At 37.0% G+C, this 21,476-nt stretch overlaps 1 protein-coding gene across 3 annotated transcripts in view; it reads left to right on the top strand.

Annotated features, from left to right (window-relative positions):
* The window catches only part of FCHO2 (FCH and mu domain containing endocytic adaptor 2), a 96,355-nt gene that overhangs the window by 17,392 nt on the left and 57,487 nt on the right, over positions 1–21,476 (top strand). For all 3 annotated transcript variants that reach the window (XM_075526329.1, XM_075526328.1, XM_075526330.1), the window contains 6 exons: positions 717–791; positions 2,140–2,281; positions 2,371–2,523; positions 6,669–6,773; positions 12,852–12,950; positions 14,077–14,173. In XM_075526329.1, the coding sequence (XP_075382444.1) occupies positions 717–791; positions 2,140–2,281; positions 2,371–2,523; positions 6,669–6,773; positions 12,852–12,950; positions 14,077–14,173 (671 nt within the window). The remainder of the gene's footprint in view (positions 1–716; positions 792–2,139; positions 2,282–2,370; positions 2,524–6,668; positions 6,774–12,851; positions 12,951–14,076; positions 14,174–21,476) is intronic.

The raw sequence follows: 21,476 nt of genomic DNA, 5'->3' as shown, positions 1-21,476 counted from the left end.
TTGAATCTCCAAAAGCCACGTATAATTGTGGGTTTGAGTGCAGGAAAATATAATGAAACTTTATGTAGGGAAGAGGTTATCCAAAATAAATCAGGATGTATTGAGACAACCTTCTTTAAAAATGAGTGTAAATGGTAGAACACAATACTTTTCATTGCATGTTATTTTACTGTTTTTCAAACTCAAATATCACTATGCAAAGAACTTAAACAAACAAACCACCCAAAAACCCCCTACAAAAAGACTAGACCAGACCCCATTTTATTTAATGTGGTTGCTCAGTAAGCATTCATTTTGTTTATTTTAATGTTTTCATTACAAATATATTTGATTTTGTTGCTTTGTAAATCTCTAGTGTTTAGACAGTACTATGTGGGTGATTGTTATGTCACTTTGTTCTGACTGTTACTAAAGAATGTTAAAAGCAGAAGGAAACAGCAGAGAGTATAGGAAGGAAGGAATCATCTTTTTCAAGTCTTGAGTCCCTAGGTTTTACTTGTTTCTGTACCCTGCAATGTTCTGTCACAGGGTTCTTAGATTTTTTTTTTTTTAATATATTTCTATGATTTTTTAATATAGTTTTTGGGAGTCATTAAAATGGAGTAATTTTCAGCTGAAGTAAAAAGTCCTCTGTTTTGCACCTTTAGAATGCATATTCATCTGTCTTCAAATATCTTCAAAATTTCAGTTATGCTTTTGATGGCTTTCTTTGACAGGGCTACAATAGAGGAAGCATATTCAAGGTCAATGACAAAACTAGCCAAATCAGCGAGCAACTACACACAACTTGGGTAAGTAAGTGTACATAAGAGAGAAATAATACCGAATACCTGTTAAGTTTGGTTCTGAATATTTTATTGATGATATTGAAGGTAGCATAACTTTGCCCCCTTTAAAGATGATTGTTAATTCTTCAACAACCATGCAAAATATCATGCAGCTATGACAAAAACAAAGGACAGTACAGTTCTTTATGCACAGTTAAAAAAAAACACAAAGCCCAAACATGGAGGAACTGTGTGTTCCTCTGTGTTTAAGGTTGAGTTCTTTTCAGACATAATAAAGAATGTGACTTTCTATTCTGTGCTTCCAAGCCTATAGTAATTATTCTGGAGAGAACATATGGTCCACAAATGTGGCAGTAAATTTATTTATTTCTATTATTTCTGCTTTCTGGAGTGTTATCTCTGTCCTCAGAGATGTTAAGAATGAGACTTTTCAATAGATTTATTCCATAGTTTAAATAAAATTTTATACAGGGGCTATGTTTCTAAAAATTGGAATGATTAATGGATATTCTTCCATTAGAAAGATTATGCCAACAACTCAGACTTCTTAGATGAGGCTAGATTTTTTAATTTGTAGTAATCACAGCTAGAAATGTGGGGAGCTTTCATCAGTGGATAATTTGATACTGGTTGTTGCTGTTCTTCAAAGGTTCTGTATCTGCATGTTAGTTTGAACATCAGTGCTTTGAAGGCTATGTATAGTGTTGATTTTTCAGCAGTATTAACCAGGGAACTGAGGTAGGAGTGTATCTTTAGAATAGCTGGAGAAGTCCGGTTAGTATAGAAACCTGAATCTGAGGAATGACGTGTCCCCCACCTTCCTTTGCCATATGGTTAATCTCTGTTGATCAGTAAATCCCTTTTAGTGGCAGAGCGTCTTTGCCAATATTTTTTCCTGCATCTTGTGGCCGTAATGATGTAAGACAACTAGAAACTTAACTAACCCAGTAATTTCTGATTTGTTTGCACTGTTCAAGTATACAAGTAAAAATACTTCTACATATTAAATTACCTTGAGCTGCTCTTGTATCGTCTTTAGGAATATCACGTGTCATTATTGTGTGCTGTTGATAGAGAAGATTAAGTGAACTTTGCTATGTTTTACTCATTAGAGTCAATACAGGTAAAACATAAAACATGGAAAAATTAGTAGATAGGATTCCAAGTATATTTGAAACATATTTAATAAGAATTTATAGCAGTTGTTGGGGGTTTTGTTTGTTTCAGTTTTAGGAACAGAACTGAATTTCTGTAAACTTATCAATTATACTTTAGCACTATTTAAAAAAATCATAGCCAACTAAAAGGAAAAAATCCAGATGAACGTTACATATTATTTTCCTCAATCTAGGACATTTGCACCAGTTTGGGATGTTTTCAAAACCTCAACGGAAAAACTAGCAAGCTGCCACTTGGATCTCGTGCGGAGATTACAAGAGCTAATAAAAGAAGTTCACAAGTATGGAGATGAACAAATCAAAGCTTATAAAAAGGTTATTAATTTTTTTCTTACGTGTGTCCAATGACTTGTTAACATTAAAATTAAAATGGTTTGGTTTTGACACTGTGTGATATTTGGCAGACTAAAGAAGATGTTTCAGGAACATTGGAAGCAGTGCAAAATATTCAAAGTATCACTCAGGCCTTGCAGAAATCAAAGGAAAACTACAATGCAAAGTGTGTCGAACAAGAACGTTTGAAAAAGGAAGGAGCAACACAGAGAGAAGTTGATAAGGTAGTTCCGTGACATCTTTAATTCACTGTGTTGTCAATAACACATTCACCTTGTATTAGTAAGTGAAATGCTCAGAAAGGGCTAAAAGTAGTTAAAAGTAGTATTTGTGGCTATTTCATAATGTGCATGATATTTTGAATACCTAGTTATGTTTTGTTTACACTTGCTTCCTTATCTGTTCTAACTGCACTGCAGTTCTAATTCTTTATTTTGTAAATACCTGCATTGTATAATTTTGACTTGTGGCTTTTACAGAAATTGCATATAATTGTTTCAGCATCTATTATGTTTTTGGATAAATTTCCTTGGATAAATATGCAAATGCTCAATGCTCTTGTTATCGAGTTAAGGAGTAGGAGGTTTGTGTTGTCCCTTCAATGAGACAAAGTAGCTAATGACACGAGCATTTGAAGTCTGTTCCATTGAGAAGAAAAACAAGTTAACATTACTTTCAGTGCTAATTTAAAAGGTTCCAGTTTCACAGACCAAAAACCCAAGGGATGAGTATCTTGATGTTGTAGTTAGTACTGTTCTTGGGTTTTGAGGGAGTTTGATCCATTCACAGAATCACAAAATGGGTGAGGTTGGAAGGGACCTCTGGAGGTCATCCTGTCCAGCTCTGCTGCTCCAGCAGGGCCACCTAGAGCCAGTTGCCCAGGACAATGTCCAGATGGCTTTTGAATATCTCCAAGGATGGAGACTCCACAACCTCTCTGGTCAATCTGTTCCACTGCTCAGTCACCCTCACAGGAAAAAAGTGTTTCCTGATGTTCAGAGGGAACCTCCTGTGTTTCAGTTTGTGCCCATTGCCACTGGTCCTGTCCCTGGGCACCACTGGAAAGAGCCTGGCTCTGTCTTCTTTCCACCCTCCCTTCAGGTATTTACATAACTGTATTTGTATACAGTGGTAAGATCCCCCCGAGCATTCCCTTCTCCAGGCTGAACAGTCCCAGCTGTCTCAGCCGTTCCTCATGGGAGAGGTGCTCCAGACCCTTCATCATCTTTGTGGCCCTTTACTGGACTCTCTCCATTACGTCCATGTCTCTCTTGCACTGAACAGCCCAGATCTGGACACAGTACTCCAGTCATGGCCTCATCAGTGCTGAGTAAACAGGAAGGATCTTGACCTGTTGGCATCACTGTCACTTTTTCCTGTTTTCAGGAAACTAAATAGCAAAGAGGTCATGTTTCCCTGTCTCTAACTATGTCTTCTCTTCTAAAATCTTGGTACCTCTGCCTATTTCCATTTCAATTACCTGATCTGTGTAGGACTCTGTTCTTGTTAGAATGCTCTTAGTGTCTTTTGTACTGCTATCTTGATGGAGCAGATAGTTGGTTATTTCACTGATGACAAAAGTAATCCTGTTGACCATGTTCTGATTGTTTTATCTTTGCTATAAATCTAGCTTTTCTTCCTAGCTTCTGTTTCAAGTGACAGTCAGTGTTGGATTCTAGACATGAATCAGAAATATGTGGGTTGACAGATGTTTTCCTGCCAGTCTATTCAAAGTATAATTTTTCTGAATTCTTGTAAACAGATTGAAACTTCTGAGTAGGAAAAGTTGACTTGACAGAAGGCTTGTTTTTAAGATGTAACATTGTCCTTGTTCAGTTGGAAACAAAATAATGTTCAGCCTGACTGATGTCTACATAAGGAGGGAGAAAGAGGAAGCACTATAGGATGAAGGCCATTTTTTACTGTTTTATGCACCTTCCCTAGATACTTCTGTTTCAACAATTAGGCCATAGTCGAATGCTCAGCAAGTACTTTAAAAAGGTTTCCAGTGGGAGCAGGTAACTGTGACCATTACATCTCTTCAGTCATGTTGTTATTCAAATCACTTGTAGTTTCAGAAACATGGTGACAAAGATTGTGTTCATTTATTTTTCCTTTGCAGAGAATAGGTTTATTACTTTTAGCACACCATGGAAAATGTTTTATATCAAAATCACATAATAACTATCAGAAAGCAGGGGATCTGCACCAATATGCCAAGAGCTTATCACAAAGCCAAATATTTGAAGAAATACCTTACTGAAGAATCTGAGGAGGTATCTGAGACCTCGCAATTTTCATTGCAGCTGAAAGTTACTGTTAACTTGTGTAATAATTTCCTGTTGTTCTCTGACATGTGAACTTCTCTATTTATAGTGACTTGACAAAAAATTCTTGACTGATCCTTATTCTTTCACTTACTGTAAATCCACTAAATAGAGTTCTAGCAATTGCTGCACCTGAGAATAGACACATCCTATTTTCAGAAGAGATTACTAGTTAATCATACAATGTTCACGTGTTTTGTCATTTTGTCTGTCCTGCTGAGTAGTTGGCTTTTGTAGATGTTGTTCACCACATAACACTCGGATTCTGCTCATCATTAAACATGATTACAAGAGACAGAGAATGTTTTGGTTTTGTCAAAATCACATGCATATGGGGTTCCATTACATAATGCTTTACAAAAAAAAAATTTTTTTTAAGTCTTTTAATTGGGATTTCCTTCCTTTTCAATGGTTAAGTTTGGAATTGTCTTAGTGCAAAGCAGTCTTAATTATTTTTAAAACCAAGCATTCATAGAGCACCTTGTACTTTCACTGTAGTAAATGGCATTCGGGAAACAAGATAGGACTGTTTTCTTCTTGGTAATTCCCCTGTGTGAATGTGCAAGAGTGAGAATCATCAAGTAAAATTCAGGACAAGTAGCTGATGGGTTTGATACAACCTGTCATGCTCTCCTTTTAATGCCTGAAGGATCCATATTCTTCATACAGTGAAGTATTTTCAGGCTCTGTTATGGTGGGTTTAGAAGACTACGTGACTAAGAGCTGCTTAAGCTTTCTTTGTAACTGGAAAAATGGAACTGTAGCTTTGGTTCCTCTTCCTTTGAAGTCCTGGCTGATGTTTCCCCAGGTGTACAAGTGCTAATGTTATACTGTTACTCATGATTTTCATTTTTTTTCTCTTGGAAATTGCAGAATATAACTCTCTCTTTCCAGAGGGCATATTTGTATCAATTCATTTAAAAGTTATGGACAGTGGTCAGCTTTACAAGTCATTGCAAGTGAGAAAGAGTTTCTGTTTTTACTGTGGGACAGATGAAATTAATTTGAAAGAGGGGAGGAGAGCTATTCATAACTAGAACAAATAGTAAATACACCACTGTCTTTACTGATGTAATTAACAATTCAGGAATACTTTTGAGTTGCAACTGATGGAAAATTTCAGTGAGATAAGGTAGGCATGTTGAACAAAGAAGCTAGGAAAAAAGCTGGTGTTCCAGATAATTTTTATTTTCATTGGCTTTTAACTTGGAAATAGCAAGAATATCAAAGATTTGGAAAACTCCATCTCATGTGTGTCATGCTGTAAACTTTGAAAATAACTTTTTCTCTACCACAATCACTTAATTCAGTTTTGTTCTCCAAGTAATATTGGGATTCTCCTGTATTTTGTTTTGTCTTTTAAGAATATTAAACTCCCACAAAGATGGTTTTGGTTTATTAGCAACAAATAATGAAAAAAAAAAATCAATTAATTATAAAGCCAGAAAGGACTATTATAAACAACACTGAGCTACATAAATCTGGCCATCAGTATGTTCTGCATTAACTTCACTTTCAAGTATCTCTTAACCTTAAAATTTCCATTGATGTAACGCTTGTACTTTTGAATTTCTTCCTTCATTTCTAACACAGAACTGTACTGCCTTGTTTTTTTTTACCATTGACTCTTTCAGAATTGCACAAATAACTGTTTGATCTGTATTCCAACCCTGCTTTCTTCCTGTTTTTCTGTTGCAGATCTAAATATTTGACAAGAGCTAGTTAGTTAACTTCAGCAATACAAATTTGATTTCAAAATAAGTGTATTATAAATTAGTCATTGCTGATAAGGGAAAGGGATTTAAATGAGGTAATTGCTTTGGTACCTTTCTGTGTGGTTTATGTATAGCTTTAAATAGACATAGCTAATGGCTTGAATCTGAGTTATTTGGTGGTGAAATTCTGTTATGACACTTCACTGTTTTGATATGACCCTGAATATTTTTTATAGCTCATCCTAGGCTTTCTTTTAATAGTGGCTTTAAAAACCTTGGATCAGATTGTATGTGTGACATTTGACACTTTTTTGTACTGATCTACAGGCAGCAGTTAAATCAAAAAAAGCTACAGATACTTATAAACTGTATGTGGAGAAATATGCTGCATTTAAAACTGATTTTGAACAGAAAATGACAGAAACTGCACAGGTAAGTGTTATATTAAATGAGTTACCTTTAAAATAGATTAATATGTGCTATTTCATCTCTGAAGACATCTGAAATCAAAGCTTTTGAAAAATTGGTTCAAGATAGAATTATCTCCTTTGGAAATTGATATGAACAATAATGTCAGAAGTAATATGTTTGAAGGGCAAACACTGACCAAGTATGTTGTGATGGCACTGTCCTTGAATGACACAGTTGAACACTAGTACTCTAGAAAGACGTTTTGAAGACATTTTAAGGAAGAAAACAAAATGACCTTCTGGAAGTATTGTAGATGCATTGTGATCATGTGGGAAATCCTGTGAATTGCTGGACACCCAGAGCTCATTCATAGGAGTTTTAATACTGGGATCCATCATGTTTTTTTCATTATCATTCTGGCAAAACACTTTAGTTACAGTTTGTTAAAGTGTCTTCCCAGGGTTTACCTGAGGTTGTGAAAAGTCCTTACATCTGTTCAAGTTTCTAGGTTTTTTTATAAAGACTTTTAATCTGTATTCCAGAGGATACCAAGTTCTCTGTATGATTGCATATGCTGCTTCTTGTTACATTTTAAAGGTTTGGGTTTTTTTCCCCCAAATCTGTTGATAGCAGACTTTTTCCACTGCCCCAGTTTTCAAAAAGCAAACTTCATTTCTGCTTTTAGTAGTAATAGTTGAGGACTGGTTGGCGTATTTAGCTGTATATGTTTCTTGGTTTAATAAAGCTTTTACAAGATAGAAATTTTCTTTTTGGTTGAAAATTCTTTGCTCTTTTCATTAGTTTCAAAGATCAGTTTTTAGGCATAAATGGAATTATTAGGGAGATTCAGTCATACTTGTATTTTTAACATATAAGTGGGAAAGTATTAGGATTTTCCTTAAGTCCTTGGAAATAAAGATTTCACAGTATGGGGATTGTGTAGGCTGACATGTAAAAAGCTGCTCTGTCCTAAACTGTAAACTGCTTTCCTACTTTGAGAACTTCATTAGAATTTGATCTAGTTCATCTCTGAATAGATACTCAACACAGCTGTTAGAGAAAGGATACCACATATATCACATACCAGAACTCTTCCTTCCCACCCCCCAGTCCAGGCGTTTGCAACAAAGTGCTCAGGCATGCTGCTGCAAAATTCTGCTTTAACACAACTGATACATTAGGAGTCTTGACAACCTTTCCTTGAAGAGTTTGCAGAAGGCATCTTTTTGTGCAGTATCCTGACTTGGTTCTGGTTGAAGGAGCTGACTCCTCATGCTTTTCTTCTCAGTTGGAGTTAAATTAGGTTATGTGCATTATTTTTCTCTCCTTTTACAAAATCTGTGACTTTTAAATGCTTTTTTTTTTTTTTATGTGGAGTGTAAAACAGTGACAATTGCAGTTACTCAGTGGTATAAAAAGGCTTTATTAAAAATAAAAGTTCAACAAGAAAATTCATGGGTACTGTGGTCTAGGCCATAAGGCCTATTGTACTTCTCTCTCATCTCTGGTGTATGAAGCTATGTTTTCAATATACGTTTTAAGTTAGCATTGCTGTCAAAAGCAGCAGTTGTCCTATTACTATGCTTCTTCCTTTGCCAAGTATTTGTGCGAGGAACTACCTTGTAGAACTAATCCAGCTAAAACTAATGCATGAAGGAAGGGTGGCTTTATCCCAGACGAGACCTGCGGTCTGGTTTATTAGGAGATCACACAAGCATTTGTGCTGGCACAAAGGTAGAGGCAGTGTGGTACCAAGAGCAGAGAATTGCATCTTTAAGCTGGTTTAACATGTGACACTGGCCTGGACTCATTGCATATGTGTCCACCTTACTTACACATTTACATCTGTTGCCTTAGCATTGTGTGTGTCTCACTGTAACTTAAAAATATTTGCATATCAGTTATCCCTAGGCAATTTGACTGGAATTAGGACTGGAATTGGCATGTGTGATTACACATGCCAATTGAGAATTGAGACTTGAGAATTTTGGGACTAGGCAACCTTTTTAAACTTAACTAATATGTATCTTAAAACAGTTCTTGGAAACAAGTATAATACAATAGCAACAAAAGAATCATTGAAGTGTAACATTCCTCCTGGAGAGTTTCCAGAAATAAGAGTAGGTAGAATCAAATTGACATGTGAACACATATTGCTGCTACCCAAAATGGTAACTTTTTTGTACTGTTCCTGTTAATGTTACTATTGTATCTGCTCAGTAAGTGTTCCAGTAACTCCATCATTGTGTGGTTTGTATAAATTGTAGTGCAGCCTGACTTTTGCTGTAGACCACATCTTTTGCTACAAAGAAATAAAGTGACACCAGAAAAAATACTGAACTATTCCATTTATTTGTCTCAAGTTATATACAAGTGTGGCTTTTCTGGATCAAGAAGTTCCTGCCCTGTTTGTTATTTACCTTGCTCTGGAAATTACTTAACCCCCCACTGAAACAGATCCATGAATGCTTCTGATCCATGGCAGAGCAAGTTCAGTCAGGTTGTTTTAAACCTTTATTTAATCTTACAAAAGCTGTCTGCTGTCCATTCCTTATCTTACAAGAAAGAGACTGTGTTTATAGCAGTTGACTTACTGCTCTCTGAAACAATAAGAAAAAATTTAACAAATAAGACTTTAATAAGCTGGCCTTGCTAAATTGCACTGTAAACTTGTCTCCAGTGAGCAAGAAAGCTGTGAATAAATGAAAATGAGTTCTTGTGTAGAACTGACAGAATATAAAGATGAAGAGTATTTGAAATGGATTTTATTGTCAGTGAATTAGTGAAGGAAAATGTAGGGCCTTTCAGCAAGCAAACTAGCTGGGCTTTCCATTATGTACTAAAAAAAAAAAAAATCCATTTGAACAATCCACTACAACAACAGAATGAGAAAAGTAACAGCTTATTTTGTATCTAGAGACAGAATATGAAGGTGCCCTGTGTTCAGCTTTATTTGTGTTATTAGGTAGGTATTATGTATTTAAACCAGGCTGAGATGTAGAGAGAGAAAAAAAATCTTTTTACTATACCAGGTGTTACAGCTGGGAAAACCTGACCATGCTTTTGGGCTGCTTTGTTTTTTGGGGGGGGATTTTGGGGGGGGCGGAGGGGAGAGGCAGTTAGGATCTTTTTGGTTTGGTTTGGTTTTTTCCCGGATACAAAAATGGTACAAAGTTACCTCTTACTACAAACCACACTCGTCTTAATGTCCTTAGTCCCTTAACTGCAACGACCCTTTTACTTAAAATTTAAGTTTTCACTTAATGTGATAATAGACACCTGGAAACTTTCCACACTGTCCACATTGCAAATGAAAATTGCCATACCACCAGTGTAAGTCCTATCTGTGGAATTTGTTTTAAGTATAATGGTGTAGCTGCATCTACAGTTTGGTTGCAGGAGGGCTACTTTAAAGATGATGTGATAGGAAAAATAATACCCATGAATATGTGGAAGCCCACTTCCATATGAAGCACACCCTAGATTATCTTAATTTAGAGTACATTTCACTTGAAATATACTAGTTCTGAAAACAAAATCAATGAGAAGTGTGAGCATTCTCAGCTGTTTCAATGCAAAATCAGTTCGCTTAGTTTAACTCTGTCTTACACTGTTCACATACTATTTTTCTGACGACAAACATCTTGAATTGCTGTGGCGTTATTCTAGTAATCATGTAGTAACGTCCTCACTTAGCTGTCCTCTTTTCTTAGTTAAACTCCACCGATCTTGTTGCATAAATTTTATGTATTTTTCCTTTTTTGTCATTTACTATCTTACCTGCGGTTATCAAAGTGAAGTGACTCATGATACGTGATTTTGAGAGGTTGACTTTTGAAACATACGATCTTCCTGATCTTGAATTGCAAGTTATGGCTTTTGCTGCTATAAACATGGAAGGTTTTATCGTGATTAAAGAAGTAGGAAAATATAGTTCACTGTTGCTTAGAAATTGGATTTCACAGAAATGCCTCAAGTTGCAAGATTTTTCTGAGTAAAGCTATAGTTATATTATGCAATTGCTATGCAGTTGCTAAGAAAACATGATGTCTTATTTGCCAGATTTTCTACCTTACTAGAAGCTTTTTTTAAAATCACATAGCACAGTCAGTTATTGGAAAGGACCAAACAGCTGAAAGTGCTAAATTATTCTTTAAAAGTCTTCTGTCTTGTCTAGAACTGAGTAGAGTTGAGCTTGCGTGATTTTGCTGTTTATCTGGAACTGAGTAGAGTTGGGTTTGGACAATTTTGCTGTTGAGCAGTCTGCATGTAAATAAAGTTCAAGAATGAGTAATAATTCTTTTTAAAAAAAAAACATTGTAAAACTTGCAGGAAAGCATACAGGTTTAAAAGAAAGAGTAATGCTTACTTAAACTGTGTATACTGAGTTGGACAGCTAAAGATCCTGCTGCTGCTGCTTTTTCATTTGTATTGTAGCTTAAAACGCTAAGAAGTGGCTTGCATTTGTTGGGTCATTAACATTACAGATTCATTTCAGTACATCTTTTTAAAACAGACCGATCTTTCAAAAGTGAAAGTAAACAATTTGGTTAATGATTATATCTGGGATATGAATGATGTGGTTGTATTATGGTGCCTAGCTTTATTCTTTGATCAGAACCTCTTTGTATTATGTACTGTACAAGGCCAAGATAGCTCTACTTCAAAGACTTTAAATCTTAAGGATGAATCAATAAACAAGAAATAAGGAAACCGTTGGGGGAGGGGGATGCTTACCACTGACATAAGAGACAAAAAAAATCTCTGAATGGCCAACTGTTTTGATATGATATGCATTATAGAGAATAGTTTAAAGGAGACTGGTACCACTGTTTTGCAGAGTTTTATGGAGAGCTCAAACCAAACATGAAGGAAGCATCATAGGCAGAATCTTAAAAGTTGACTTTGTGTTTAGGTTAAAACTAGATAGTGGAAACAGGCACACATTGGAAGGGCACATTGTGTACCTGTGTTGACACCCTGATAATAACTGAAAGCAGATATTATAGAGGTGGACAATGGATAGTTTTGAAAGTAAAATAATATAGTTTATATAATAAGGCAATCACTAAAAGAGGTAACAGAGGATGACCATATCCTCTGTAATTAAGAGGAAGGCTGCTGGAGGAAAAAAAATAATTTGAATCTGCTTGATTGATGGCTAAAGAGGTATGTAAGTATGGCAAAAGAAAGACTGAGAGTTTAGACATTAGAGATATTTGACTTGTCTGTATGGAGTTGTGTTTGTGAATCAGAGTAGCAGGAGGTGTAAAATGTGGAGAAATGGTCTTCAGAGAAACCTGTACAGATTGCAGAAGGGATTAAGTGGTCCTCCAAAGTTTGGACACGCTTGAAAGGGCAGTTACAGAAATAGGAAGAGAACAAGGAGAGAGCAGGAGTAAACAAAGATTTCAAGACAATTATTGTTGACTGTTGGGGAGGATGAGGACATTTTTAGTTCTGATCTTTGACTAGGAAGGGGTCATTGAAAACACTGGAAGTGATTTTAAAATGGCTGTCAGCTGAAAGTCTGGATAAAATGGAACAAACTGCAAAGATTATATATGGTAAGTTTAAGGATCAGACAAATGAATCCTATTTGAAGAAGCAAAGGACATAGATTTAACTAAAAAAAAGAAAAAGCATGTGTATATTGTGAGCAGGAGGAGAGGGTGCTAAGAAGGAAGTGCAAAACAGATCCAGAAATAAGATTTCTGGGTTTAGATGAAAAAACGAGACTCTTCAGTAATGGAGAAAAGAGATTTTTTTTCTTTTTTTTTTTTTAAACACTCTCTAACCCTATTTTCTTTTGGGAGAAATAGGTCAGATTTTTTTAAAATCAAAATAGATGAAAGTTTAAAGAGTAAGTAAAAAAACTAGATAATGGTTCTAAAAGGATATATTATATTTTAAAGTACATTATTTCATAACTCTGTGAATTCTGCACCTTCCTTTCTTAAACATTGTAATTACCACGAGCAAGATCTGAAAAAAATAATTGGGTTTTTTTCCCATTTAGTGTATTTAAGTATTAAAATTTAAGGTTTCATATTTCAAGAAATATTTTCATTATGATTAATTGCTTGTGTTTGTTTACAGAAATTTCAAGACATTGAAGAAACGCACCTTATTCGTATGAAAGAGATTATAGAATCATTGTCAAATACCATAAAAGAAATTCATTTGCAAATAGGAGAGGTAATTTTTATATTATCATTTTTTTGTTTGGATTATGCTACATATTCTTCTTAACTATTAAGTGGAATATTTCTTACTGTGTTTGTGGTAATTACAAGATCACATCTTTCAAATTATGGTAAATTCAACATAAGCTCATTTTTATGGCTTCCTGTTGTGTTTATAAATTCAGTATCACAAATTTTACAGAATAAGTTTGGATAAATTTTGTCTTAACAGAAAACAAAATGTTTTGACAATTTGAAGAATTTTTAGTGTATTTCAAAGTTCTGTTCCCTAGATATTAAATTAGCACTCATTTCACACATAATCAGGATACTTGTGCTTTTCTTTGACTAAAATTTGAAATTATATCACTCTGAAAAGTTTCCAAATTTTTGATACACATTGGGTTTTATGAGCAAAAGATCTTCAATAACAGAAGCTTTTATAGTACCTTTTCTTTAGATGTAAGTTGGTTTAATTAATAATCCTGATAAGTAGTCCTTAATTTTTAGATGTTTTGAAGTGTAGTTTTATTTGCATACACTTAATGTGAGTTGCTGTTTTCCTCAGGTTTGAGGTTTTCTGCTAATGAATGATGATCACAAGGGTCATGCTATTTATTTCTAAAGCATATACATACTGCCTTGTTGGAAAAACTTCTTATTAACAACATGTGGTTGTTCCTTTGTCAGACCAAAAACATTACAACAGTAATGCTTTTACTCAAGCAGGTGGTAGCTGTGATAATACAGTAGTAACAGTTCACACCCTGGCTGTGGTGCTGGCTTAAGAGACTGCTTCGCTTCCTGACATTGTAGTGGGACATGTTGCTGACAAATGCAGAAAATGGTATATACACAAGTTGTTTAGATGGAAGAAATGGAAGTAAATCCTAGACCTGTCATCAAGCTGTATTCTTTCATTCCTAATTTCTATGTGTATTGTACACACACTTGCTACTATTAAAGCAAAGGAATTTCCTTGATAACATGCCTGTTGATTTCTCAAAGACTTGTAATATATTTTGGAGGGAAGTATTTTGAACCTTAACTCTTAAAGAAAACCACTTTTTAAAGTTAATTACATTCTTTCAATTACTGGTTTTTAACTTCCTTTTGTGTGTGGTGTGGTTTTTTTGAAGGTGCATGAAGAGTTTATTAATAACATGACAAATACTACAGTTGAGAGTTTAATACAGAAATTTGCTGAATCAAAAGGAACTGGCAAGGAAAGACCTGGTAAGAGATTAAAAATAACAGAGTAGGAAATGTTAATTTTAAAACTGTAGATTTCCATTCCTAATAAAAGGTCAAACCCCTGTTTGTTATTGTGTTATATTTTTAATGTACTGACAATTTCAAATTCTCATAATTCATTAGCTTTGATATTAAATGATTTGTAGAAATTAACACACAATTTATTACATACGTGTAGTATTTGTGTTCATAAAGCATGCCAATTTGTAGCTCTGAGTCCTTCTATGTAGACCTCCAAGAAAGCTTTTATACTGTTCCTTGGTACATCAGTGAAATTTGTCAAGAAACTGAAGTTCCTTGCACAAACTATGTGTTTCTGCATAAATTATATTTCAAAATTTTATTTAATATGAATTTATGGATATATTCAGAACAGATGCTTATCGAACTGTTGGAACATTTGCATCAGTTTATTTGGTTAGCTTAGAAAATTGTACTTTTTAATAGACTGTATGTAGATTGTTCTTTACTAAGCAGCAAATTGAGTAGTACTTTCTGAAAGTACTGTTTGTTGGGTGTGGTGTATAAGACTTTCCTGGACTGGCATAAAAAGACAATCTCACAGTACAGGGTATCTAGCATTACAGGAAAAATAAAGAGTTCACTTTCATATTTCGGTATGAATACACAGTCACTAGGTGTGTGAATACAGGAATTCGGTAGTACTGTTTTCTGTTTTCTTCAGCATTGGGAGTCCTGACTAGCATCTCTGTTTTCTAGTATCAAAGCACAAAGGTGATGTACATAACAGAGTAGATCTTGAGAATTTATATTAAATTGTTAAATATGGTTACTAGGTATCTTACAATGCCTCTGTGAGGCCTTTTTAGCATTGTTTCATATTCTTTCTGTGATCCTCTAATGCTGATATCCAAGTGGGCTGAGGTAAGGTTGTATATGCAACAATTTTCTAATGTTTCCTGTGTAGTCTGCAATTTTTCAGTAAAGATTAAGAAAGTAGAAGTATGAACTTCAGGGGTTCAAGTTCAGTTGGTCTGAAATCAGGAGAAAGACACATGAAAATTCAGTGTTCAGACCTCTTTGACTAGCTATTGCCGAGATGTCATGGCTAGGGATCTTCATCTTGCATTCAGGATTCTGACTCCCTGGATTACAAAGACCCTTGCTAATGTATCCTAGAACACTGTGCACTTCAAGTCATCCATGTTATTAGTGTTTTTTTTTCCTAGACAACATAGTAATTCTAAGAAAAGTAACACTTCACTCTTTAATTTAGTAGCAGAAGTTACACACGCTCTGTACTTATTTGCTGCTTTACAGAGTTCTTGAAATCCCATTTGTATTCTCTGAGGCCAAATAAAAGCTTTTCCCATAGCAGATTTCATTTCTTCAACTCTTTTAATAGCAAAGTATTCTAAGGAAAGATAGTGTGTTTAGTGTGGAAATGTATGCACCTTGAATTTTCTTTTACAGTGTTTTTTAAAGCAGTGATGATGCAGAGGGAAAGCACAGGCAAATTCAGCAGTAAAAGAATACAAATTCACAAGAAGTTATGAGGTGTCAAAGATGGGAGACTAGAAACACAGACTGCTAGTGATGTTAATTATGAATACTGCTTCTATTATATTCATTTTATTAACTTAGAATCATATAGCTTTGACAATTACAAAGATTTGGTAGGCAAAGTGAGGTATCAGCCTTCTAGGAATGAAATGGAAACAGCCAGTGTGGTAAGGACTGCTTTTTTTGATTAAAAAAATACTTTTCTGCATTTTAGAAAATAAATAGAAAGGTATTTCTTAATAGAAAGGTATTTTAACTCATGGAGCAAATGTTGGAAGTCTTTCTGTGTGTGATGTATTTATTAATTAGGCTGGAGAAGGAGATGGCTCCTCAGATAAATCTAAATATTCAATGTAAAAATGATACTGACTTGGCGTACAAAATAGATGTAGAAAAAATGTCTTACGGCTGTCACTGTTGCTTAAGATTCCAGTCCTAAATCTGTTTAAGGAAATACTTTAAAATCCCCCAGGACTATGTAGGCCTTCTGCCTTCTGTATTATTTGTGGGCTAGTATATTAAGTTAAATGGTGTGCCACTTTCTGAAATACTGAATTTTGAGAACAAAATAAACTAAAAAGGTAATGTGTAACAAAGTATTTTAGTTTATTTCAGTATATTCTATCTATAGTTATAGTTCTTCATAGCAGAGCTCACTTGCTTTTATTTATATCTGTGAAAATAAGAATTAATCTGAAATGAAGTACTGACGAGAGCTGTTTTATTGCATAGACTATAAACAATTTACAGTAAAGTTTTCCAGATATAGGCAATTATTTTCTTAAACTCTCATCTGCATATCTGAAATTCTCTTTGTACAGGGATATCCTTTGTACCAGATTATATGGGCTCCCTCTGGTGGCTAATTTCTGTCACCTGAAGTCATAATATACCGGGGCTTCTAGAGTTTAACACTGCTTTTCTAGTACAAATAACGTTTCTTTCAAGCAGTAGTGCTTTGTGAGGTTTTTTTAACTTCACTTATGGACTTCTTTACAATGGCTCTTTTTTAACTGCTACCTAAATAACTTATCTAGTCAGTTTTATTACCTACTTCTTACTGAATTTACTTTAAATGTTTTTTAAAATTTATTTTAGTTTTTAGTTTACAGTTTTTAGTAATACAGTATTTGAAGAAGTTGTATTCATTATTTGTTTTCTCACTTCCAGTCAGTGTAAAAAAAAATAGCCAGATGCAGTTGCAATTCTTTTAATTTTAACTGAAAAAAAAAATCACTTAAATGTAACACATTGAAAAACAGAATGAGAGCTGGCAGGACCTGCAATAACCAGTAAGGCTTCAGGTTAGAATTTAATGTGTTCTCTGAACCCTTTCTAACATTCAGAGGGACCTGGACAAGCTCAAGATGTGGGCCCATGTAAACTTCACAAGGTTCAACAAGGCCAAGTGCAAGGTCCTGCACCTGGGTCAGGGCAACCCCCGGTATTCATACTGGCTGGGGGATGAAGGGATTGAGAGCAGCCCTGCAGAGAAGGACCTGGGGGGGTACTGGTGGATGAAAAGTTGGACATGAGCTGGCAATGTGCGCTCGCAGCCCAGAAGGCCAACCGTATCCTGGGCTGCATCAAGAGAAGTATGGCCAGCAGGTTGAGGGAAGTGATTCTGCCCCTCTACTCCACTCTGGTGAGACTCCACCTGGAGTACTGCGTCCAGCTCTGGGGTCCTCAGCACAAGAAAGACATGGAGCTGTTGGAGTGGGTCCAGAGGAGGGCCACGAAGATGATCAGAGGGCTGGAACAGCTCTCCTATGAGGAAAGGCTGAGACAGTTGGGGTTGTTCAGCCTGGAGAAGAGGAGGCTGCAGGGATACCTTACTGTGGCCTTTCTATACTTAAAGGGGGCTTATAAGAAAGACAGGGACAAACTTTTTAGTAGAACCTATAGTAATAGGACAAGGGTTTTAAACTAAAGGAGGGTAGATCCAGACTAGATATAAGGATCAATTTTTTTACGATGAGGGTGGTAAAACACTGGAACAGGTTGCCGGGAGAGGTAGTTCATGCCCCATCCCTGAAAATATTCAAGGCCAGGTTGGATGGGGCTCTGAGCAACCTGCTGTAGTTAAAGATGTCCCTGCTCTTGCAGGGGGGTTGGACTAGATGACCTGTAAAGGTCCCTTCCAATACACAGCATTCTATGATTCGATGATTCTAATATGTGAGGAACTAACTACATGTGTTTGTCTCTGTATTAGTTTTTGCCCACTACATAGTTTACCCAGAGGGTACGTTGAAGGACCCTAAATTTTAGGAAAGCAAACTTCCAGCTCTTCCAGGAGTTAGTCAGTAGGACTCCCTGGGAAATGGTCCTCAGGGACAGGGGAGAAGAACAAACCTGGCAGATCTTTAAGGATGCTTTCCATAAAGTGCAAGAGCTCTCAGTCCCCAGGTGTAGGAAATCAGGCAAGGAAGGGAAGAGATGAGCATGGCTGAGTTGAGACCTGCTGGTCAAACTGAAGAGCAAGAAGGAACTGCAGAGGCAGTGGAAGCAGGGACAGGTAACCTGGGAAGAGTACAGGGACACTGCCCGCTTGTGTAGGGATGGGGTCAGGAAGGCCAAGGCACAGCTGGAGCTGAACTTGGCAAGGGATGCAAAGAATAACAAGAAGGGCTTCTACAGGTATACCAACCAGAAAAGGAAAGTTAAAGAAAGTGTACCTCCACTGATGAACAAGAATGGTGACCTAGTATCAACAGACGAGGAGAAGGCTGAGGTACTCAACAACTTTTTTGCTTCAGTCTTCTCTGGCAACCACTCTCCTCACCCTTCCCGAGTCAATGGACAACATGTTGGGGACCAGGGGGGTAAAGCCCCTCCCACTGTAAGGGAAGATCAGGTTCATGACCACCTGGGGAACCTGAACATATATAATGCTATGGGACCTGATGAGATGCATCCCAGAGTCCTGAGGGAATTGGCCGATGTAGCTGCCAAGCCACTCTCCATGATATTTGAAAAGTCCTGGCAGTCAGGTGAAGACCCTGGTGACTGGAAGAAGGGAAACATTGTGCCCATCTTTAAAAAGGGTAGAAAGGCGGACCCTGGGAACTACCGACCTGTCAGCCTCCTCTCTGTGCCTGGGAAGATCATGGAACAGATCCTCCTAGAAGCCATGCTAGAGCACATGGAGGACAGGGAGGTGATTTGAGACAGCCAGCATGGCTTTACCAAGGGCAAGTCCTGCCTGACCAACCTAGTGGCCTTCTATGAGGGAGTTACCACATCAGTGGACAAGGGAAAAGCAATGGATGTCATCTATCTGGACATCTGTAAAGCCTTTGACATGGTCCCCCACAACATCCTTCTCTCTAAATTGGAGAGATATGGATTTGATGGGTGGACTGTTCAGTGCTTAAGGAATTGGTTGGATGGTCACATCCAGAGGGTGGCGGTCAATGGCTCAATGTCCAGATGGAGATCAGTGACGAGTGGTGTCCTTCAGGAGTCCGTACTGGGACCAGTGGTGTTCAATATTTTGATCAATGACATTGACAGCGAGATGGAGTGCACCCTCAGCAAGTTTGCAGATGACACCAAGCTGAGTGGTGCAGTGGACACGCCAGAAGGATGGGATGTCATCCAGAGGGACCTGGACAAGCTGGAGAAGTGGGCCTGTGTGAACCTCATGAGGTTCAACAAGGCCAAGTGCAGGGTCCTACACCTGGGTTGGGGCAATCCTTGGTTTCAATACAAGCTGGGGGATGATGTGATTGAGAGCAGCCCTGCGGAAAAGGACTTGGGGCTACTGATGGATGAAAAGCTGCACATGAGCCGACAATGTGCGCTCGCAGCCCAGAAGGCCAACCGTATCCTGGGCTGCATCAAGAGAAGCGTGGCCAGCAGGTTGAGGGAAGTGATTCTGCCCCTCTACTCCACTCTGGTGAGACCCCACCTGGAGTACTGCGTCCAGCTCTGGGGTCCTCAGCACAAGAAGGACATGGAGCTGTTGGAGTGGGTACCGAGGAGGGCCATGAAAATGATCAGAAGGCTGGAACAGCTCTCCTATGAGGACAGGCTGAGAGAGTTGGGGTTGTTCAGCCTGGAGAAGAGAAGGCTGTGGGGAGACCTTATAGCAGCCTTCCAGTACGTAAAGGGGGCCTATAGGAAAGATGGGGACAGACTTTTTAGCAAGGCCTGTTGTGACAGGACAAGGAGTAATCGTTTTAAATGAAAGGAGTGCCAATTTAGACTAGATCTAAGAAAGAAATTTTTTACAGTGAGGGTGGTGAGGCACTGGAACAGGTTTCCCAGAGAGGTGGTAGATGCCCCATCCCTGGAAACGTTCAAGGCCAAGTTGGATGGGGCTCATGAGCAACCTGATCTAGTTAAAGTTGCCCCTGCTCTTGCAGGGGGGTTGGACTAGATGACCTGTAAAGGTCTCTTCCAATCCAAAGCATTCTATGATTCTCATATGTGGGGAACTAACTATGTGTGTTTGTCTCTGTATTAGTTTTTGCCCACTACACAGTTTACCCAGAAGGCCAAATGAGAAGACTCCGCTGTGCTATATTGTCAAAAAAACAGGAATAAAAGCTAAATCTAGATGATTTGTTTCCAGCAATTTGTTCTGGTGTCATTGTTAGTGGCTGTTGGTAGTTAAGTTGTTCCTCTTATTTTTTGCATTTTTTCTTAAAACTTTAATAAAGAGGAAATCAAAATTTTTATTGTAACACAGACAAAAATGGAAAGCCAAAATCCTTGCTGGCTCCTTAGCCTTCCAATAAAACAATCATCTGCAGATGGCAATTATTACATATGCTGTGCCATTATTCAGTGTGAGAGGCACACTGGGTCATCCTTTAAGTATAATTTTAAAAAAATTTATTGGTTTTCTGCTAGCTTGATCCATCTTTCACAATCTGAATAAGCCAGAACATGATTTGCAATGGCAACACACAAGCAGGCAGAGAAGATCTTGCATGTGACGAAGAGGAATAGTCACATGCAAGTTGTGTCTAAGTGTACCAGTAAAAGCATCTAGAATTTGGGCTGTGGAAAACACAAGCCCATAAAAATACTTCTTGTCTCCTTTCATTATCCATCCAATAAATTTGAACTGTATGGAGGGGCTAGAATAAGTTTGCATTTTTTAAAACATTGTAAAATTAGTGCCTGCAATCCATGAGCTGTTTGGATTAAATTATAACAAAAGTGTTTACTAACAGTGTTTACTATCCACAATTGCTGTTGATCAGCCATCACTGGCTCTTGCACATATAGTAAAATATTTGACTTCTGTCCCTCTTGTCCTTTTAGATATTAGGAATAATAGTGTAAGTCCTTTTAATCAAATGGTGCTTCCTCAGATAGCAAGATTCAGAAAAGGACAGGTGTAAAATTCCTACTCCATTTCCTCCCTCCACCAAATCCAGAAATTGGCAATTTGGTCCGTAATTGATCAGTAATGCTGGTTAAAAAAATGTTTGGTGTGTTGCTTTTTGGAGGTGCTGAAACCTATTTTGCTTTATTTGCCCATGCAGAAAAAATTGCCTCAAGGCTCCTGGTAACTCCAGTCATGAGAAAGTTTAAGGTCATGGATGTCAAATGGAGACATTAATTTAGGAATTTTTTTTTAAATCTTTTTGAAATTCTTTCTGGGAAGGCTATCAAGGAGTCTAGAATTGAGAAATTTATCAGTGATTTAGGACAGCTATGATGTCAAGATCCCCACTGCCTCACAAGGTAGTGCATATCAGAAAAAAATATCCTGGCATCCTTGCCAGTGTGCTGGTGATCCTTG

This window comes from Mycteria americana, chromosome Z, assembly GCF_035582795.1.
Source record: "Mycteria americana isolate JAX WOST 10 ecotype Jacksonville Zoo and Gardens chromosome Z, USCA_MyAme_1.0, whole genome shotgun sequence".
Classification (NCBI taxonomy): domain Eukaryota; kingdom Metazoa; phylum Chordata; class Aves; order Ciconiiformes; family Ciconiidae; genus Mycteria; species Mycteria americana.
Note: the sequence above shows the minus strand (reverse complement) of the source record. Positions and strands in the feature narration are given on the sequence as shown.